Source organism: Trichogramma pretiosum, unplaced genomic scaffold, assembly GCF_000599845.2.
Source record: "Trichogramma pretiosum strain Unisexual culture from Peru unplaced genomic scaffold, Tpre_2.0 scaffold2, whole genome shotgun sequence".
NCBI classification, from domain to species: Eukaryota; Metazoa; Arthropoda; class Insecta; order Hymenoptera; family Trichogrammatidae; genus Trichogramma; species Trichogramma pretiosum.
Window position 1 is genome coordinate 2,772,462 of NW_019641687.1, and position 17,802 is coordinate 2,790,263.

General features: G+C 30.7%; 3 protein-coding genes across 8 annotated transcripts; all 3 read left to right on the plus strand.

Moving 5' to 3' along the window:
- The first annotated feature begins 996 nt into the window (after positions 1 to 996).
- Positions 997 to 11,312, plus strand: LOC106658655 (SH3 and cysteine-rich domain-containing protein 2). 6 transcript variants are annotated; one of them, XM_014380699.2, is made up of 10 exons: positions 997 to 1,327; positions 2,917 to 3,140; positions 6,457 to 6,593; positions 6,669 to 6,722; positions 7,984 to 8,261; positions 8,971 to 9,147; positions 9,624 to 9,803; positions 10,081 to 10,339; positions 10,856 to 11,039; positions 11,149 to 11,312. In XM_014380699.2, exons 2-10 carry the CDS (start codon positions 3,126 to 3,128, stop codon positions 11,293 to 11,295), a joined length of 1,431 nt encoding a protein of 476 aa, XP_014236185.1. In that variant the 5' UTR covers positions 997 to 1,327; positions 2,917 to 3,125; the 3' UTR covers positions 11,296 to 11,312. The 6 variants fall into 6 exon arrangements, with proteins under 6 accessions (XP_014236185.1, XP_023317193.1, XP_014236183.1 ...); XM_023461425.1 differs by having other exon boundaries at positions 997 to 1,242; positions 2,950 to 3,140; XM_014380698.2 differs by lacking the exon at positions 997 to 1,327 and adding an exon at positions 1,691 to 2,408.
- A 366-nt stretch (positions 11,313 to 11,678) lies between these two features.
- On the plus strand, positions 11,679 to 12,742 carry LOC106658656. The gene is made up of 2 exons (XM_014380704.2): positions 11,679 to 11,994; positions 12,074 to 12,742. The coding sequence occupies exons 1-2, from the start codon at positions 11,698 to 11,700 to the stop codon at positions 12,461 to 12,463; spliced, it is 687 nt and encodes a 228-aa protein (XP_014236190.1). The 5' UTR covers positions 11,679 to 11,697; the 3' UTR covers positions 12,464 to 12,742.
- Positions 12,743 to 14,776: 2,034 nt separating this feature from the next.
- LOC106658661 (chitinase-like protein Idgf4) lies at positions 14,777 to 17,795 on the plus strand. The gene is made up of 6 exons (XM_014380712.2): positions 14,777 to 15,010; positions 15,261 to 15,393; positions 15,747 to 16,000; positions 16,512 to 16,815; positions 16,904 to 17,066; positions 17,145 to 17,795. Exons 2-6 carry the CDS (start codon positions 15,261 to 15,263, stop codon positions 17,605 to 17,607), a joined length of 1,317 nt encoding a protein of 438 aa, XP_014236198.1. The 5' UTR covers positions 14,777 to 15,010; the 3' UTR covers positions 17,608 to 17,795.
- The last annotated feature ends 7 nt before the right edge of the window (positions 17,796 to 17,802 follow it).

Below are 17,802 nucleotides of genomic sequence, written 5' to 3' on the forward strand. Positions count from 1 at the left end.
TCCAGGGCAGAAGTCAAGGTCTCTGGCCAACAGGTCACCACCTGACCCTGTACCTGCGCCTGCTAAGTTTTGTCTTTTTGCCATCTCTTGTCCAACGGCAGAACCATTGCATTTATTTTTCAAAATATAACTTTCATAATTCAATACTTCTTTTTATGAAATTACAACTAAAATAAAATTAATTACATCTAAAGTAGATGAGATGTAATATAAATCCCAAAAAATTCACATGAAATCTTAACACGATTTTTTATATATTTGAAATACAAAATTGAAATGAAATGACATAGTCGTAATATTAAAAATAATTGTTTGGCTTACTTAATATTGATGTTTGCCAAAATAAGAATTGTTTGTCACTAGAATAAACCAAAAGGAAGGAATACGCGATTACCATCTGTATAGATACTACTAGTATATCTGAAATCGTAATCTCAAATTAACTTTTCAATTGATCGAGAAGTGATTTGACATATATTTTAATTGATATTATTTTATACTACTAAAACTATTCTTTATGAATCAACTATTTGAAATTGAATAATTACTAAATTTAGCCTTGCACTAACATATTTCAGAAAAATATAACTGTTTATTCTTCAAATTTTTACGTTTAATACCATTATTTTTCTTCGATTTTACATTTAATTTTTTTTATTGAAGTTCACCTGAAATTATTCCATTATTATTTTTTTCAATAATTATTATATTCCTGCAACTCAACAGCATATTTCTTGAATTATACTTTTTTAGAACATGCAACAACGTTATTATATCTGTACTAAGAGCGCATGCGCATACCATAGATTATGTGAAGCATAGGCTGCAACATAAAATTTTTATAAAATCGGTTTAAACAACTTTTGCTTTTGATGCAAAAATTTTTTACATAAATTATTACAAATATTAAATTTTTTTTTAAATTTTCATTTTTTGTATCAAACCACCACCAGAGTGATTGAGCAAAAAAAAACGAAACATGAATGGTAACCGGAATGAAATACTAACGTGTGCAGAGGCATATGCGCGCTCGCAACTAGGTCAGAGGTAATATTATACCAAGAGCGAAATATAGATAGATAAAGAAAGATAGGGTATATGAGGATACACAAAAAAAACAGTGCATCGTGAGAAATCCATTTTCCAACTACATGGAGGGGCAACTAGTTCAGTGGGATAAGTTGACGAGAGCGAAAGTACAATTTACGTATTAGCTATAGGAGATATCAGCTGTGAATATACGTAATATATTTATCTTTTTATCTTAATAACTATATAATTATAACTGCCAGAAAGTATGGGCTGGACGTCACTGCGCGAACGCGTCGTTAGTATTACTTTTCTAAATATATGCATGCGTTTTTTACTGAAAGTAGATTGATAAGGTTACTATTATAATTTTTCAATTAAAGCGGCTGATACGTCTTTGATCATTTTCAATCATATTTATAAACCAATGTTTAGTTTTGTTGCAGAAAAAATTAGAAATCACAAATTATTTTGAAACTGTATTTTAAACAAGAGAGTTCAATTTTGTTTGAAATTAGTCTGAATTATTGTAATTATAAACATTCAGTAAAAGCGAAGCATGCGAATTATGAAAACTTGCATATTTCAATTTTGACAAAGTAGTTATTATTCATTCATTAAAAATCATGTGACTTCATGTTAATATTTCTAAGTCAAAATTAAATTTGTATTAATTTCTGTGAAAAATCAATAACCTTTCAATCAATATTTGATTTATAATGATTGAATTATGTTGTCATAGAGCTATGACGTCATAAAGAGTGATGGAATTTTGAATCGAATATTTACGGGTATCAAATATAATATGCGGTATTCACAATTTTTTAGTCAATTGACTGCAATATCCATTCAAGTCACTGTTCATGCTGACAATTCATTGGCTTCCATAAATTCAATTAAATAATTTAATAAGCAACTATTTTGCAAGCTCAAGGTCTGTTGGTGAATATTAATGTATCTGTACTGCTGTCATTTAGTACATTTCAAATAGTCTTAAATAATATTCTCTGACGATTAGAATGTGTACTTCAAAGATCGGAACGCTTTCTATAAATGCTATTTAATTAAAATTCATATTTTTTGTAAAGATCTTTAAAAATCTATTCAAAGAAATATATTAAACAAAAAGTGTTGTTTCAAGTATTGCTCTGCTAGTAGAGAATTTTATTTCATTAATACGAAAAGTGTCATTTACCTTCTTCACACGTCATCGATAGATAATACAAATTTTACTTATACTTGTGGAATACTTAAGTCTGTATAATACCGCCGAATAAATATCAATAGATGAGTGTGTGCGCGGATAATACCTAAAATCTCATATTAACTGTCGAAGTCTTTTGTTACATCATCAGACCTGAAACTAATTTTTATATCTGGTAAGTATCAGTTTTATTCATATTTTCTTTTAATACTGCTCATAATTCAGCTGTGTAGCTAAAAATTTTTTTTAACAAGTATCAAAATAGCAGGTGCTTTTTTGAGCTTGCAAGGTTTTATACCTGTACATTAACTTTCATGATTTTATCGTTATTCTTAAATATTTTATTCCTAAAAAATCGTAGTTCACAATAAAAAAATCTATGTTTCCAATAAAATAATTCAAATTCTTTTATTTAACTAATTTATATGTATTTCCAAAGTTTTGTTTTTACAAAAAAGTTTAATTGCTTGCCTCAAAAAAATATGGTGTCATCGCTAAAATTGTTGAGTCTGAATTTTATTTTATTTTTTCCGATAAAATAAAAAAACTTTCGTTATTGTAACAAAATTTTGTTTTTAACCACAAAATTGATTTTTATCGATACAAATTTTAATGTCAAAGTGTAAACTACGATTTTTTTTTGTACAAACAAGTGAACACTTATGAATATGTTTATGTTGCAGTTATCAGTGAAGAAATTCTTTGGGTCTTTGAAGGTCCAGATTGTTGCTGCGACTTCGTTAAACTATTTTAGTCTTCTGTCTTTACGCTTGAGTCACATAAGTTGGCTAAGAAGCTAATAATATGATAAGCTGAGTTGACCGGAAAATACTTTTGTTGCTATAAAGCTGTGTTTTTTCGTTTGCGGTGTAAATTATAATAAAGAAATAAGATGGATGACTACCAGGTAAGATGAACTAACGAAAATATTTGTGGATGCAAATGTGAATTTATTATTTTTTATAAAAAAAAATTATGTTATACTATTTTCTACTTTTATATAATTATAATTTTAAACTTAAAATAAAAATGATACGAACCAAAAAGTTATTTTTGGTAAAACAAAATAATTGTTAAAAGTTATTTAAAAATATACATATATCAATTGAAGACTAATTTATGCAAACATTTTTGAAAGGACCCTAGGGCTTGGCAAGTTAAGTTTATAAGATCCTTTATAACATAAAAGCCCTTAATAAAATGCTGGTAGTTAGGACACTAGACGGTGAATCAAAATTTAAAAATACGAATTTTCACGTTAATAACCGATGCCTTTTATTAATATTATTTCGTATGAGGAAGCTCTTTGCCAATAAATTGGCAGCGGTTTTTTCTTACGTTTTTAAAAATTGTTAATCTTCAAAGGTCAGGATTTATTGACGTCTAAACAGAAACCTAAAAAATTGTTCGAAGAAAAAGTTTTCTCATGTTTTTTTTTCATATTATCAAATAATATAGTTACTTTTACCCTTAAAGCTCATAGGAAATTAGAAAAATGACTTTGACTAGTAGGTCAGAAAGGACTAAAATTCAGTTGCAAATTTACAGGAAACGAACAAGAAAAACTGAGATGAACTTCAACAACAATTTTCTTTTTCTAAAGCAATCGTACGGCAATATTCGTTTCCTGTAAACGATTTTCACTACAAAAAATGCTGTTTTTTTTAATGCGTATGAATTTCTTAAATACTTATTTCTCATAATGTATAAAAAATTATTTTTTGTAGCACGATCTAAAATTTAATTTTTTATATTTTCCATAAAATCAAATTGGATAGTGTGAATAAACACATTTTTCAAAAAAAAAATGAATCTACAATCCTTTAAGTATAGCACGAGGTAGCTACTAAGGTATTATCTGAGTTTTCATTGATCAAGGGTATTGAAAAATTACTCGATACATTAAGCGCACGTTCTATTTGAAGAGCATTGTTGCATAAGAATTAGAAGTCACTTTACTATTCAACTAACACTAATACAATTTAATGAAGAATATTCTGAAAGAAAATAATATTTAAAAATAAAAGTAAATATGCTATAATATATATGAATAATGTTGCAATATGATTCGATAATTTCAACTTTTATAAAAAGGACGAGATATTCACCAAAAAAGTATAAATAAAAAAGAGGGAAATTTTTACTTACGTATCTTGATATTTTATTAATTTAACCATTTAGTACCGATGCACGCATCATTGACTAATTCACTATGATACTATATTTACCTTTCAATTCTGCTCAATGACATTCCAAAAACAATTTAAATTTTGATAGGTCATTGACCTCAGGACAAATTAAGTTGACACCTTGAAAGGAAGTTTTACTAATTAAAAATTATACCTTTATAATAATTTCGAGTTAACGATAAGTTTAATGAGACAGCTAGATGACAATTTTTTCTTATTTTTATTTGCGACTGTAATTTGTAATTCTTACTTTTTTAATCTTTTAAAACGCTAAATTAAATAAATAATTGAATTTTTAATGAAGAAATAATTTTTTATAAGAGATTAAAAATTTAAATTGATATTTTCTATTTACGATAGTAATTTAAAAAACTTAACATGCATAGTATTGAGAATGAAAATAATAGAAAAAAAATTGAACAATGATTGATTACAAACAAAAATTCAGTTTCAAATAAGGAGTTTTTAATTTAAGTTGTACATAGTATTAAAAAGGTAAATGTCATATTGAAACATACTAGATTCAATTGTAATAAGTGTGAAGTTAATGGTTATTATATACTTCCTGATAATAATATTGACCCTTAGTTTGGAGCTCCGAATTAATTTCTCGTCAGAAAAGAACTTTTACTTTGCACAAAACTTCAAAGTAGAAATGTAATTGAATATTTAAAGAACTTTGAAAAGTAAAATCGTTTACGTTGGTTTAAAAGAAAATCAAAAATTTTAATTGATATAAATTTTTCATTGTTTCAAGAATATTATAAATAATATTTTGAATCTTAAACAAAGCAAGTTCGAGAAGTAACTTCATCTCAATGCCACTTTTGTAAAGCGCGCACTGAGTAGGCTCGAAAAGTTATATCTGTTTGCCATGTCTCTTTTATAAAGGGATTAAGCTGAATCGATACAAAATTAAATTAGCGTAACTAGTTCTGCTCCAGATTTCAAGAAAATGTTTAAAAAGTTAATGTTTATATTATTCAATACCCTTTTTTATATAGGGAATAATTTTTTGCTAATACGAACAAATTCTTATTGTTTAATAAAATTCGTTGGTCTATAACCTAATTATTTATTTTTTGGGGGAATATCATATGTAATACAATCACATAATTATACCTTTTCACACCATTGATTTATGTGCTACCCTGGAATAAAATAATCAAATTAAAATTCAAAGCAACAAATCCATGACTTACATATTAGCTTACAAGGCGTGTACATATATATATTGGCTTTTATTGACAAAAAGTGTTTATCTGCTGACGTTAATATCTCTCGTGGATCCAATTAAGTCGTACGCCTACAGTGTTTGGCTTCGGGGTCAGACTTTTATCGGAGTATTGTATATTGTATGTTGAGACATTTGCAATCAAATCGTGACTGCTCATTGAACTAATTTCACAGTCAGTTTGTGTTGTTTTTTATTTTCATTTTCCTAAATTTTGCATAATGATGGTCAGAAGAATTCGAAAGTACCGTAATGTCGAAGGGGGCAAACACCTACGAAAGCGCCTGAAGGCAAGAGTTCATCGTACCTAATTTAATTTTTAATTTAACCCTCTTCGTAGATACCAATTTTAGATTAAAAATAGAGAATTTAAATTGTTCCATTGATCGTGAATTTTTCAATTACTAGAAAATGTATAAATGTTATAGGTTTATCAATTTTTAAATGAATAACATAAATTTCACGAAGATTAATAATTATGGTCTTGAATTTCTATATACGTAGATGTAGATAAATTTTTTGCCTGAATTAGCTTACAAATAGTTTTTTACTAATTAGTAAAAGTGCAGAGCTGTTCCATGATTATAATTATTATTTCATTTCAATTTTCAATGTTAACTTTAAATTAGCTTTAAACTTTGGTATACTTTTAGCGCAAAATGAACCACTTTTATTACTAAATTTTGCGATTTAAAATAATTGTATATTATTATCATTATTTTATAATAATGATTGCCAAAAAGTTCACACAAGTTCCACAAAAAGGAACAAATGTAAAATTAATGCTTTTCTAATTTTAGAAAGAACTGTTCAAAGGGAGAACAGATATTGCTGAACCCGATGCACTAACCAATCGAAAAATGTCAAACTGCTCGAATGATAGTAACACAAAACACAAATGGCTGAAAGCTTTCAAAAGTTTGAAACAACCAGAAAAGTAAATTTTCACCTAAGAGTAAATTTAATAATAAATAAAATACTAGATGTTAATTGAAATATTACATTTTTATAGGGAGGAGAAACAAGCAATGTACCATGCTGTTTCGACGGTGGTGGCAATGTCTAGGTAAACGTCGACATATTTAATTATAAATTTTACAATATACAATTAAAAATTAGAATATAAAATGCTACAAAATATCAACATATGTACCATGAAAATATTTGTGTATAGTTCAAATTACTCAATTAAGCTTGAGTAAAAATGTAAGACTTTTATGCAAACCATTCTGACTTTGCATATTATATTGCTGAAATATTCTTCTTAAAGGTGCGATATCGATGTCCTTTCATTCTTTCTCTCCGTTATAACTGCGCGAGTTCTTACATTTTATATAATTTTTGAATGTCATTAAAAACATTAATATAGTTGAATCCCCATAACAATGGTACAAAATTTATTCATGTGTAATTGATGAGATTGATGTACTTTGCAATTAATGGTTGCATTAACTCGTTTAGTATGTATAAGATATCAGTTTAACGTAAATAAATACCATAATTCTAAGAATAAAATAACACTGTGAAGCGCAGTTTTATTAAAGTTATGATGCGCTGGATATTCAGCTTTTTTGAAACTTGCATCAGTTCTTCTTCTTGAGTTACATCTAAAAAAAACTGTGCCGCCACTGTCTGCTTCGTTACCTTTAGCTTAGCGACGTTCACATCAAGAAAATGCTACTTGACCCACTATTTCTTTTATATAAGCTCGTGCTAAAGCATCACAAGTAAGAAATTAAAATACTTCCTTGTTTTTGCAAACAATTATTTCATGTGAAGGTGGGAAGTTCATTTTTAAATATAATCATTTTATCAGCGGATACTATTTCATTAAATAGCTTCTCAGAAACCAGCACGGTAAAGTGATCTTTGAAATAATTTGCAATAAGATACGCTTTTAGCATACTTGTCTTGAAGTAAGAAAGTGCGCTTTTACGCTTGGTTCGATAAAATGTCACCGCTGATAAATGAATTATAACTCTAAAATCGCTTCTTTTCACAACGAACGGCTTACGCGCTTTTTCTTACTTGGAGTACTAAATTGTCAAACATTTTTAAAATTATTTTTTCTCGATGAGAAAGCTCTTCACAACTGATGCCAAACGCGAACAAAAAGAATAGAAGTTATGATGGTATAACAATTATTTGGCCCAATTTTTCAATATGAATTTAATCAGAGACAAACAATCAATAGCATCATATTTATAATCTGATTAAGTCGTCACACAACCAACGTACACAATAGTACATGATAGTTTATAAAAAATAAATACTGCTCAAGATATTCATTCAAATTAATAGATGAAATAATGTTTCGCGATTTTTAGGAAAAACCTCAATACCGATGGAGCCGGTGGTCATCAGTGGCGCGAGTATACGTATCGCAAAATAACTCCATGCGATGCCTGCGGACAGGTCTTGAGAGGGCACGCGCGCCAGGGCTTCCGTTGTTGCAACTGCAAAGCCAACGCTCATGCTGATTGTATGAGTGCAGTTCAACCATCCAATTGTCCCAGTCTCGTTCCTAAGCGCACCCCGGGCATGGCATTGCTTCGAAGGCAAAAAAGCACTACTCAGCAGGAAGAAGCATCGGCCGCAGAACAAAGTAGGCATTGTAAAAATAATCTCTACGCAAAAGTACCTTAGATTTTAGCACGAATCATTGAAATTCTATTTATCTAACATGTTAAATATATCAACTTCAATATGGTTGTCTAAGGTTATCACATGAATAAAAAAACGCGCACCAATTTTTAAAATTTGCGCTCGCTCAACAACTACTTTATCATCCTGGAAAATTGCCTGCAAAACTACTCATGAAATTTTCAAGTGAGAATGCATTAATTTATAGCACTGCGTGGCTAAAGTTCTTGTTTAAGGCACGCTTTGCCGTGACTTAAGCTGCCCATCATTAGCTCCTAATATCTCGCCCTATGAGCACCTTATATCTCGCCAAAGGGAGCCTAAACGTGAATTTAGCACCGTGCTATAAAGAAGTATACGATACTTGTGACTCAAGTAGTCCATTCTGAACAGGACAACCGTGCTAACTGTGCCGTGCAATAATGGCCCGCTTAAGCCACACGTATCATAATGTACTATTATTCGGGTATGTAAAGAGGTCAGAGAGTATCTGATGAAATATCGTATTCTTTAAGTTTATATTACATTCGAATTTGAATTTGAATTTTATCGTGTGCGTGGTTTCTTTGTGTAATAATCTTCTGCATTCGATTTAAAATTAATATACGTACTGCATTTAAATTAACTTATTTTCTGATAGAATTCTTTCTAATTTTTAATATTTTTACCAGATGTTGACATCATCTACCAAGTACTGAAACAAGCTGGAGAAATTCGGGGCAGTGCAGCTAATTCACCACCAACGCCACCAAAAAGCGATCATCCTCCGGCGTCCAATCCAAAAATCAATCCAGCCACTGCCACTGCAGATTTGACTTCCACATTGCCAAGCTCTGCATCTACGTCTGGTAAGTCGATGAAAAAGTAATGCTCTTGGAATAGTATTTTGATCATTGATAAACTATTAAAAAAACCGTAACATTTTAATTGGTCATTCTTTAAATATACTAATCTTTCAAGAAAATATTAACCATAATAAAAAGGATGCCAAAACTACCTACTTTATCAATTGATTAATCATAGCTGCGTCTTAATGCTAAGAAAATTTTTTACAAACTTCCAAATGAAATCATTTAATTTTAATCTATTATTCAAAACAATAAAAACAAGGAACCCTCGTTATTTCTATAAAAATACTAAATTGAAGTAAAAAATATGAGAAAATAGCTTTAGTTTCCACTGATAAAAAAGGTTATTTCGGGGTTTTTTAACGAATACATTTTGAAATAACATTTTTCAAAAAGATAATATAATAATCAAAATGGATTTATTTTTCAAAAACTTATCAAATTATATATTATAACATTCTAATTTCATCAAATAGCTCCACAAAGTCCACAACGTCGCAGAGAAAGATTAAATTTGAGAATGAAAAGTCTCAGTCTGGATTCGCCTGAAGTAGGAGCAGTCCATGTACGTCACCGTCCCAGAAATTATCCAAACTCTGGCCCACGAGATTCAACACCACCTCGTCGCTTTGATAGCAGTAGCATGAATCGATTATGTAAGTATTACTCAATATGAAAAGTACAAACCAACCATTTGTCATTTTTTTATAAAGTGAATAATACTGTAGCAAAAATAACTGACATAGTTTTTTTCGAATAATTCGATAAACTATTTAGATATGAACAATTGTTTCATATACTAGGGTACACTTGAAATTAAATGACAAATAGATGAAGGGTCAATAACAAAAATATCGTAACAAAAATTAAAAAGTTTTAATAATCAAAAACCAGATAAGATTGAAAAAATCTCATTTTTCATTAATTTTACAGCTGCCCCATGTAGTCCTGGTCAAAGTATACACGGCATTCATAAACAACACCTCCGTGGTACTTTGAGAATGTCCAGCGTTGAACTGCCAGATGAAAATGAAAAGTCTTATTCTTCAGCGAGTACTTCGCCGTGTCCTTCGCCTCATATGAACACGCAAATTCATTCAAATCTACCTGGAAAACGAGTTCTGCCACCAAACAATCTTTATGTTGTTCTCTACAACTTTGAGGCTAGACACCGCGATGAGCTTGATCTTAAGTGAGTTTATACATCACTTTGAATATCAGCAAAAGTGGAGTTTAGAAATTTATGACTGTTGTCGGCAAATAAAATAAATTTAATTCCAAATTTCAGTAAGAAAGCAACTCGGGATTTCCGGAATTCAAATTTGTTTCAAAATTTTTTTCATTGACTTACATTATAATAAATTAATATCTTTGATTACATCTTACTTCCTTTTTGTCTAACATTAAAATTTGATTGTTTAGTAACAACTTGAGTATAAGCATTTATTAATTTTTACCGATTTTATCAGATTGTTATTAATACATTTAAATCGTTCCAATTGAAAATAAGTCTAAATCTAGCTATTGAATAGTAATTTTCATTAAAAATTTACAGAACAAATTAATTCTACCCTTGTAAATAAAAACTTTTTCAACGCGATTTTCGTTATTCAATATTAAATGGTGTATTTAATAAAAAAATATGATGTTTAGCAAAAATCACTCATTCACGCTAAATTGTTTGATCATTGAATTTATTTTGTTTCAGAGCTGGTTATAAAGTCACTGTTATCGATAAGTCCGATAAAGATTGGTGGAAAGGCAAATGCTTAGGAGGACGTGCAGGCTTTTTTCCTAGTACATATGTGATGAAAGTTGAGTCTGGGCAAAAAACGTTACAAGTCTCAAGGAATTTACAGCTTGCTGATCAAACAACGCTACTGAGGGACCAAGTAAATTTTATTTTGAACTCTATCCATCAATAAAATTGAAATATGGAATATTTTCAAATTCTTAACAATGTATTTTAAAGCTTCTAAACATTGAAAAATATTTTTTCAGATTGTTCTACAAGTAGGCGATGAAGTAGATGGGGTTGCATTGGTACGTTGCGCAGTCGATATATTGAGCACGGGACAATCCAGTGTAGATAGTGAAGTACGCTATAAAGAAACCCTCTGCCCACTAAAATATCTGCAGGAAGTGTGACGTCAGTCACGTGGAATCCAAGTGGGTGGTAACAGCCACAATTATCGACATCGTTCCCAACAACCACAGCGTAAAACTAAAACGAAAGTAGCTTTGGAGCAATATTATGACTGTTTACAATGCTCTGATCGTTGTCGTCATGATGCTCTACTAAAAAATCGAAACATCAATAATGTCAGGTCAAGCAACAGTAACAAAAAATGCACTCACAATGGAAAACGTTCTAGTAACTATAACAAAAACATATCACAAAAATATAACCATAGTCAGAAAATAAATAATCGACACAATAGTGATGTTAAGCGCCAAAAAAATATCAGAAATCAATGTAGAGAACAAAAGATAGACAATTTACAAGCGATCACTGAGAATGAATTCAGTGATAATAATAACAAATGCTTTATGAATTATTTAATGGGTGTAAAGGATCCATCCATTAGAAAATGGTTGACTAAAGGCTATAAAATAAAAAATAACAATTTAAATGAAAGAAAAGAGCATTTAAGAGACGATCAACAGAAGAAAAACCCCACACCGGCGAAAAAAAGATCATCTTTAGCACGGCCTGTAAGAGTTCACGATAGCTTTTCACAAGAAAATGCTCCAATTTATAATAATTGGAACGATGACCAGAGTTCTCAGAACCAAAAACTTCCGCAACAAAGTAATATGCAAATAGATAATCATGAAGACACAAAAGTAATTATACAAATATTTTACATAGAAATTTAATAAAACAAAAACTATTTTGAATGTTACAATGATTTAACTTTTGCAGGTGGACATAAAAATTGAAAGTAAAAATGAAAAAAAAATTGAAAGAAAAATTCAACCATTTGGTCCGACAATTGATGATGTAGTTGAAATTCAAGTAGATGAAGAAGTTACCACATGGCCATTACGCCTCAAATTAGGCGATTTCCTTGATTTTCCCTTGCCTAAGTGCCACCGACGTAAACGGCACCGGCGACGCTTAATGATGATAGCAACTGTACATGAAAAAACGATGAAGTCCATGTTGGAAGCTGGTGGGATTAAATCCTGGCAACAAATGCAGAAGCAAAAAATTTTTGGTTTCAAAGACACCGAACGCCTCCTCAACGTTTTCAGTACTAATAATGTGGACCAAAATAATGGGTACAATTTCATACGTTGCTCCGTCATGTAGAATCTATAACTTTGAGTAAATTCAAGATTCACGAGGTTAAATTCCCTCTTTTACCTGAGATCTGAACTTATTTAGTAAAGTTGTTTATACGTATAATATCGACATCTTGGACTATATAGTTTTATAATCGGTAACAATTACGGTATTTTGAAACTAATACTCAGCTGAAAGCACGTCACTTCAAATTTGCATATTTTAGAAATTATCATCGTAGTGAGTAATCGTTATATTGACTATATTTTCAAATACATCTAGGCCTTATTTATTTATAAAGAATTTTAAAGTATTAAAAATATTAATAAACAAAAAAATCTATTGTTTTTTTATCCTTATCAACTGAAAAATCCTTTGTGATGGTTTTCTAGGACTTGAAAAATATTTTTTATTTGCGTACTTTATTTTATGATTAAAAACTTTTATTACCTCAACGTCACTGAATTAATAATGCATCTCTAACATACGAAATAAAAATATCCTGTAAAATCTTCATAATTAATTGAAACATGTCAACTCAGCAAACAAGTTTTGAATCTTCATCTTTTCGATTCAAGTATGTAAGTGTATTGATTGACAGAGCTTCAAGAGGTACAGGTGTTTTCTATTAATTTTCTTCATTTATCACTTCAAGTATTATTATTTTTATAAAAAGGAAATAAAATTGTAAAAAAATTTTTATTAATGAATACTTTGATTCTATATTTGATATTTAATAAACAGTAAATATACATTTTTATTATGATCGACGAAAACCCGTATAAAATTTTTCAACTTGCTGCTTCAACTGAACCAGAGTATTTAAGGTGAGTAGTGTTGGACACACAACAATATTATTTTACCTTGAATAAAATTTTATTATAAGGATATAAAGCACTTATTATGATTTATATTTTTAAGCGCGTGTACACTATTTCAAAACTGAGTTCTTTGTTTTATGTATGGCCTTTTTCAAAAAAAAAAAAAAATACAATCATTTAGAGAATAAACTTGCGTAAACGTCAAAATTACATGAGTAGGATTACAATACATAATATCTGGTCACGTCCCTATGCTAAACCACTTTTATTCCAGATGATGTTTAAACTAGTTTTTAAAATATTGAAATAGTGTTTGAGCTAAATATGGCTTAATGAGTGTATTCTTTTGTAAAAGTCAATGTTTTATGTTTTTTGAATTATTAATCTTTTATTTTCTTCCGAAGTTCAAAAGGTAATTTTAAGATTTTTTGTTGAAAACTTAATTATGCAAGCAAACAGACGAGAATCGTCATTTTTTAAGACAGATAGATCATCATTTTTAAGTGACTGGGTATTAGCACAGTCACCTTACATTAATAATACCAAATTATTGATTTGTTTTGTTAACACTTGATTTCGAGTTTTTGAGAAATATCAGTATTAATGAAGTAACTGAAACGTATATCTAATTAAATTTTTTCCCACACCATGCAGTTTATTGATCCACAAATTGATAAAGTAGTCTATAAATGTAAGCGTTTTGAATTTTCATTATTGGAAAAATAAAATTATTCAATGTACGTTTCACACGTATATACCCACAAGCATACTATGACTCATGAACGATAGTCACGGGTTATCGGCTTTATACTATAATATTTTTCAACATTGAAACGTTCCTGATCATGAATAATCATAATAACATATTGAAATAGTATAAAAACAGAACGCGATTTTTCCAGTCAAACATCAAAATATGAATTTTAATTAATGGAGTATTTTGGTTTATGACTATGATCTAGATTATAAAGCTTTTTGATCAAATATCAATAGAAAAGCTAAAAATGTTGATAAAAAACTCACAAACTCAATACTCAGTTAATAATTACATTAATGTATAAGAACACGAGTAAATGAGAGCGCTATTAGTCGATACAAAAGATCAAACTAAATGAGAACCTTTGACCCAATTTCGTCGAGCGATTAAATTCGCTAGATCGTTTTAATTTTCTTAGTCGATGCGTAAGAGTAGATGTGCATACGTAATTTTTCGTATACTTTACAGTACTTACTAATCGTACATGATCTTGCGAGTACAAAATAACGTTTATCATAGAGCATTGTCAGCGATTACCTTATTACACGTAAATTACGAAATAAGCGCTTAATGAAATGCTTTTGTTAGCTTAAAGTAAGCGAAAGAATAAGACGGTTTGGCTATTTAAGCAGAGCTGCTTTTGATTTTGTACAAACAAGTTTTTGAAAGTAAGTGTAAATTTGCATTCATATAAACTTCATTAGTGATGTGGTTATTCTTGTTCTCATTCCTCGTTCTCGTGCATAGGTAAAAAGATTGTCCGTATTACTAAGAAGTGACTTTGAATTTTATTCATCATTTTAAAAAGAAGGAAACAACAGATACAAAATAAACATTGAGAAAGGAAGATGATGTCAAAATCTTACGTAATGTAATTTCCAGTAGCCATCCCACCCAATCGGTGTACTAAACGAAAACATAAGATATAGTCTCATAGCAGTTAAGACTTGAGCGAAAATCTCCGACATCGGCAGTCTAGAACTTACAATCGAAGAGGTAAGTCGTTGCCGTTCCTTTTTTCATAGACCACATATTTTAATTTGGAGATTTTTCTATTTACCAGAGTGTTTGTTGATATTCCGCGACTACATTTTATGATTTGTTCGATAATTTAATGTGCATTAAGTATTTTTAATTTCAACTTTTTTTATCTTCAGTGAATCTTTTTTCAAAACAAGAATAATATACGTAGTTAAGAAATCATGAATCAAATAATTGATATATTTTATGTTTTTTTCGTTACAAGATGAAGCGGCTAATTACGACGGTAATTTGTGCGCTGTTAGTGTGCACCAACTTAGCGTCCAGTGCAGCAGTTGATAACCATGACCACAATAAAGTAGTTTGCTTTTGGAACTCTACTTCTTTTCTGAGGGATGGTATGGAATTTTCACTTTTTTCGCTTTTTTTAATTTTACAGTATTATTTCCAAGTATTTATATACTAATCGGAAAAATCTTGCATGATGATTTCAATTTGTAGTATTTGAACGATAAAACGACTTCACGAGCTAACGATTAATATCGTCATGCCAATGTGCGCAAAATGTAATGCAAATATAGCATTTAAAAATTATCTGAAAAATTCAAAAATTCGATTGTATTAAAATGGCATTATATCGAAATCTTATACTGGAGCAATTAGCAGTGCAAAAATTTAATTAAAATATTCTAATAGTTGAGTATAGCAAATAGATCACATAAAAATTTATATAATTGTTCACAACTGATAGGTCCAGGAAAATTCAAAGTAGATGACCTTCGACCAGCTCTGTCACTATGTACACATTTGGTCTACGGATTTGCTGGCTTGGATGATACCAGCTTCGAAGTGAAACCACTCAATCCAAATCTTGATACAGGGGCTGGATATGGATTTTATCGTCTAGTACCTCAGCTTAAACGTCAATTTCCCGAGCTTAAAGTTTACTTGAGTGTAGGCGGCAATGCAGATCCCTACGAAGAAACTCACAAGTATCTTACTTTAGTAAGTATTTACAACAAGCAAATAATTATCATAATTATCTCCGACAAAAACTCCCAAAATGTACATTTTAAATTAATATAAAAAATATTGTAATCTTCCGGTGACGTCATGTCCTTGACCTAACCGAATCTTTTTTTATATTTATGTTCCGAGTTTTCTGGTAGTTTTTGCTTGAACAAATTTTTTTTGAATTTTTATGTTACGGAAAGTAGGATAATGGTTTTTTCAGAATTCAAATTCAATAGTCATCAAATTTTAAAATACATGAAAAATTGAATTAATTAAGATACGTCTCCTTCAGTCTTTACAAAATTAAAAATTAACATTGATAATATCAAATGTGCTTATTCAACAATAAATTTATCTCGATACGAGCTTTAGAAATAATGGATTTAGAGCCCTTCATCATAAAAGTTTTCTTTGCCGTATATTTTTTATTAAACATGACCACGCGTAGGCATGAAAAATGTAAATTGCTAATGCTTAAATAATTATTTTTTTTTATTAACAGACCGAAACAACGAATGGCAGAAACAAATTTATCAGTTCAGTAAACCGTTTGCTAGCTGATTATGAATTTGACGGAATCGATTTGGCTTGGCAATTCCCCCCTGCCAAAGTAAAGAAAAATCGTGGAACTTTGGGCTCGTTCTGGCATGGACTGAAAAAAACCTTTGGCTATGGTCAGTTCAAGGACGATAAAGAAAAGGAACATATGGAAGGTTTCACGGTTTTGGTTAAGGACCTCAAGAGTCAATTGAAAACCAAAAATAAGGCACTTACACTTACTGTTCTTCCTCATGTCAACAGCAGCGGTAAGATTTTTAAATTGAAAATCTCAATTTCATGAAATGTGAAGTCAAATTTGAAATTCAACTAATTTGTGGCAATGAAATGTTTTAGTCTACTACAACGCAAAGGCTTTGGCTCCTCATCTGGATGCCGTCCACTTGTTCGCTTTTGACCAGAGCAATCCCGAAAGAACCCCGAAGAAGGCCGACTACCCAGCTCCAATTTACGATAGTTACGGAAGAGTACCCGATGAGAACATCGACTACCAATCCAAGTAAGATATAGCTTCGAGTGTCCGTTTGATCAATATATTTTCTAATACTAATGTAAAAACTATGCATAAAATTTATAGATATTGGCTGAACAACGGTATGCCCGGAACCAAAGTTGTCATTGGCATCCCAACGTTCGCGCGTACATGGAAATTGACGGCCGAGAGCGAGGCAGCTGGTGTTCCACCGGTAACCGCCGAGGGCCCCGGAGTCGAAGGACCTCACACGAAAATCCCCGGCATCATGTCCTACGCCGAGGTCTGCTCTCGATTGACCGAGGCAGCCGTCGGTAAAGTACGACGAGTCAACGACCCGTCCAAGAAATACGGACCCTACGCGTTCACGCCCTACGACGCCAAGTCCGGACGCGAAGGACTCTGGCTCGGTTTCGAAGATCCCGACACGGCGGCGGTCAAGGCTGAATTCGTCAAGACCAAATTGCTCGGTGGAGTCGCCCTTTACGATCTGTCCCTGGACGATTTCCGAGGCGTTTGCAATGGCGACAAATTCCCCATTGTCAAAGCAGCCAAATACAAATTGTAAATGACACCGGCACGGATGATAATCTCGTTCGCACTTGCTGGAATTATGTGATGCAGTTTTCATGTTAGTTTATTTGCAAGCATGTAAAATTTATAAAATTTAATTTTCACCGCTTCTGTCTACCGTCCCAGGCCATGGGATGCATAAAAAACAAATCATTTTTTAAATAAACGAATATTCACAGTAAACATTGGA

What these genes read in the sequence shown, in the direction of transcription:
- LOC106658655 (XM_014380697.2), top strand. Translation starts at nt 1,298, where the DNA reads ATGGGCTGGACGTCACTGCGCGAACGCGTC. An exon ending in AGTTTGAAACAACCAGAAAA is followed by an intron (nt 6,594 to 6,668) that starts GTAAATTTTCAC and finishes ACATTTTTATAG; the next exon opens with GGAGGAGAAACAAGCAATGT. An exon ending in CAACGCTACTGAGGGACCAA is followed by an intron (nt 11,040 to 11,148) that starts GTAAATTTTATT and finishes ATATTTTTTCAG; the next exon opens with ATTGTTCTACAAGTAGGCGA.
- LOC106658656 (XM_014380704.2), top strand. Translation starts at nt 11,698, where the DNA reads ATGAATTATTTAATGGGTGTAAAGGATCCATCCATTAGAAAATGGTTG. An exon ending in ATAATCATGAAGACACAAAA is followed by an intron (nt 11,995 to 12,073) that starts GTAATTATACAA and finishes TAACTTTTGCAG; the next exon opens with GTGGACATAAAAATTGAAAG.
- LOC106658661 (XM_014380712.2), top strand. Translation starts at nt 15,261, where the DNA reads ATGAAGCGGCTAATTACGACGGTAATTTGTGCGCTGTTAGTGTGCACC. An exon ending in TACTTCTTTTCTGAGGGATG is followed by an intron (nt 15,394 to 15,746) that starts GTATGGAATTTT and finishes CACAACTGATAG; the next exon opens with GTCCAGGAAAATTCAAAGTA. An exon ending in AACATCGACTACCAATCCAA is followed by an intron (nt 17,067 to 17,144) that starts GTAAGATATAGC and finishes TAAAATTTATAG; the next exon opens with ATATTGGCTGAACAACGGTA.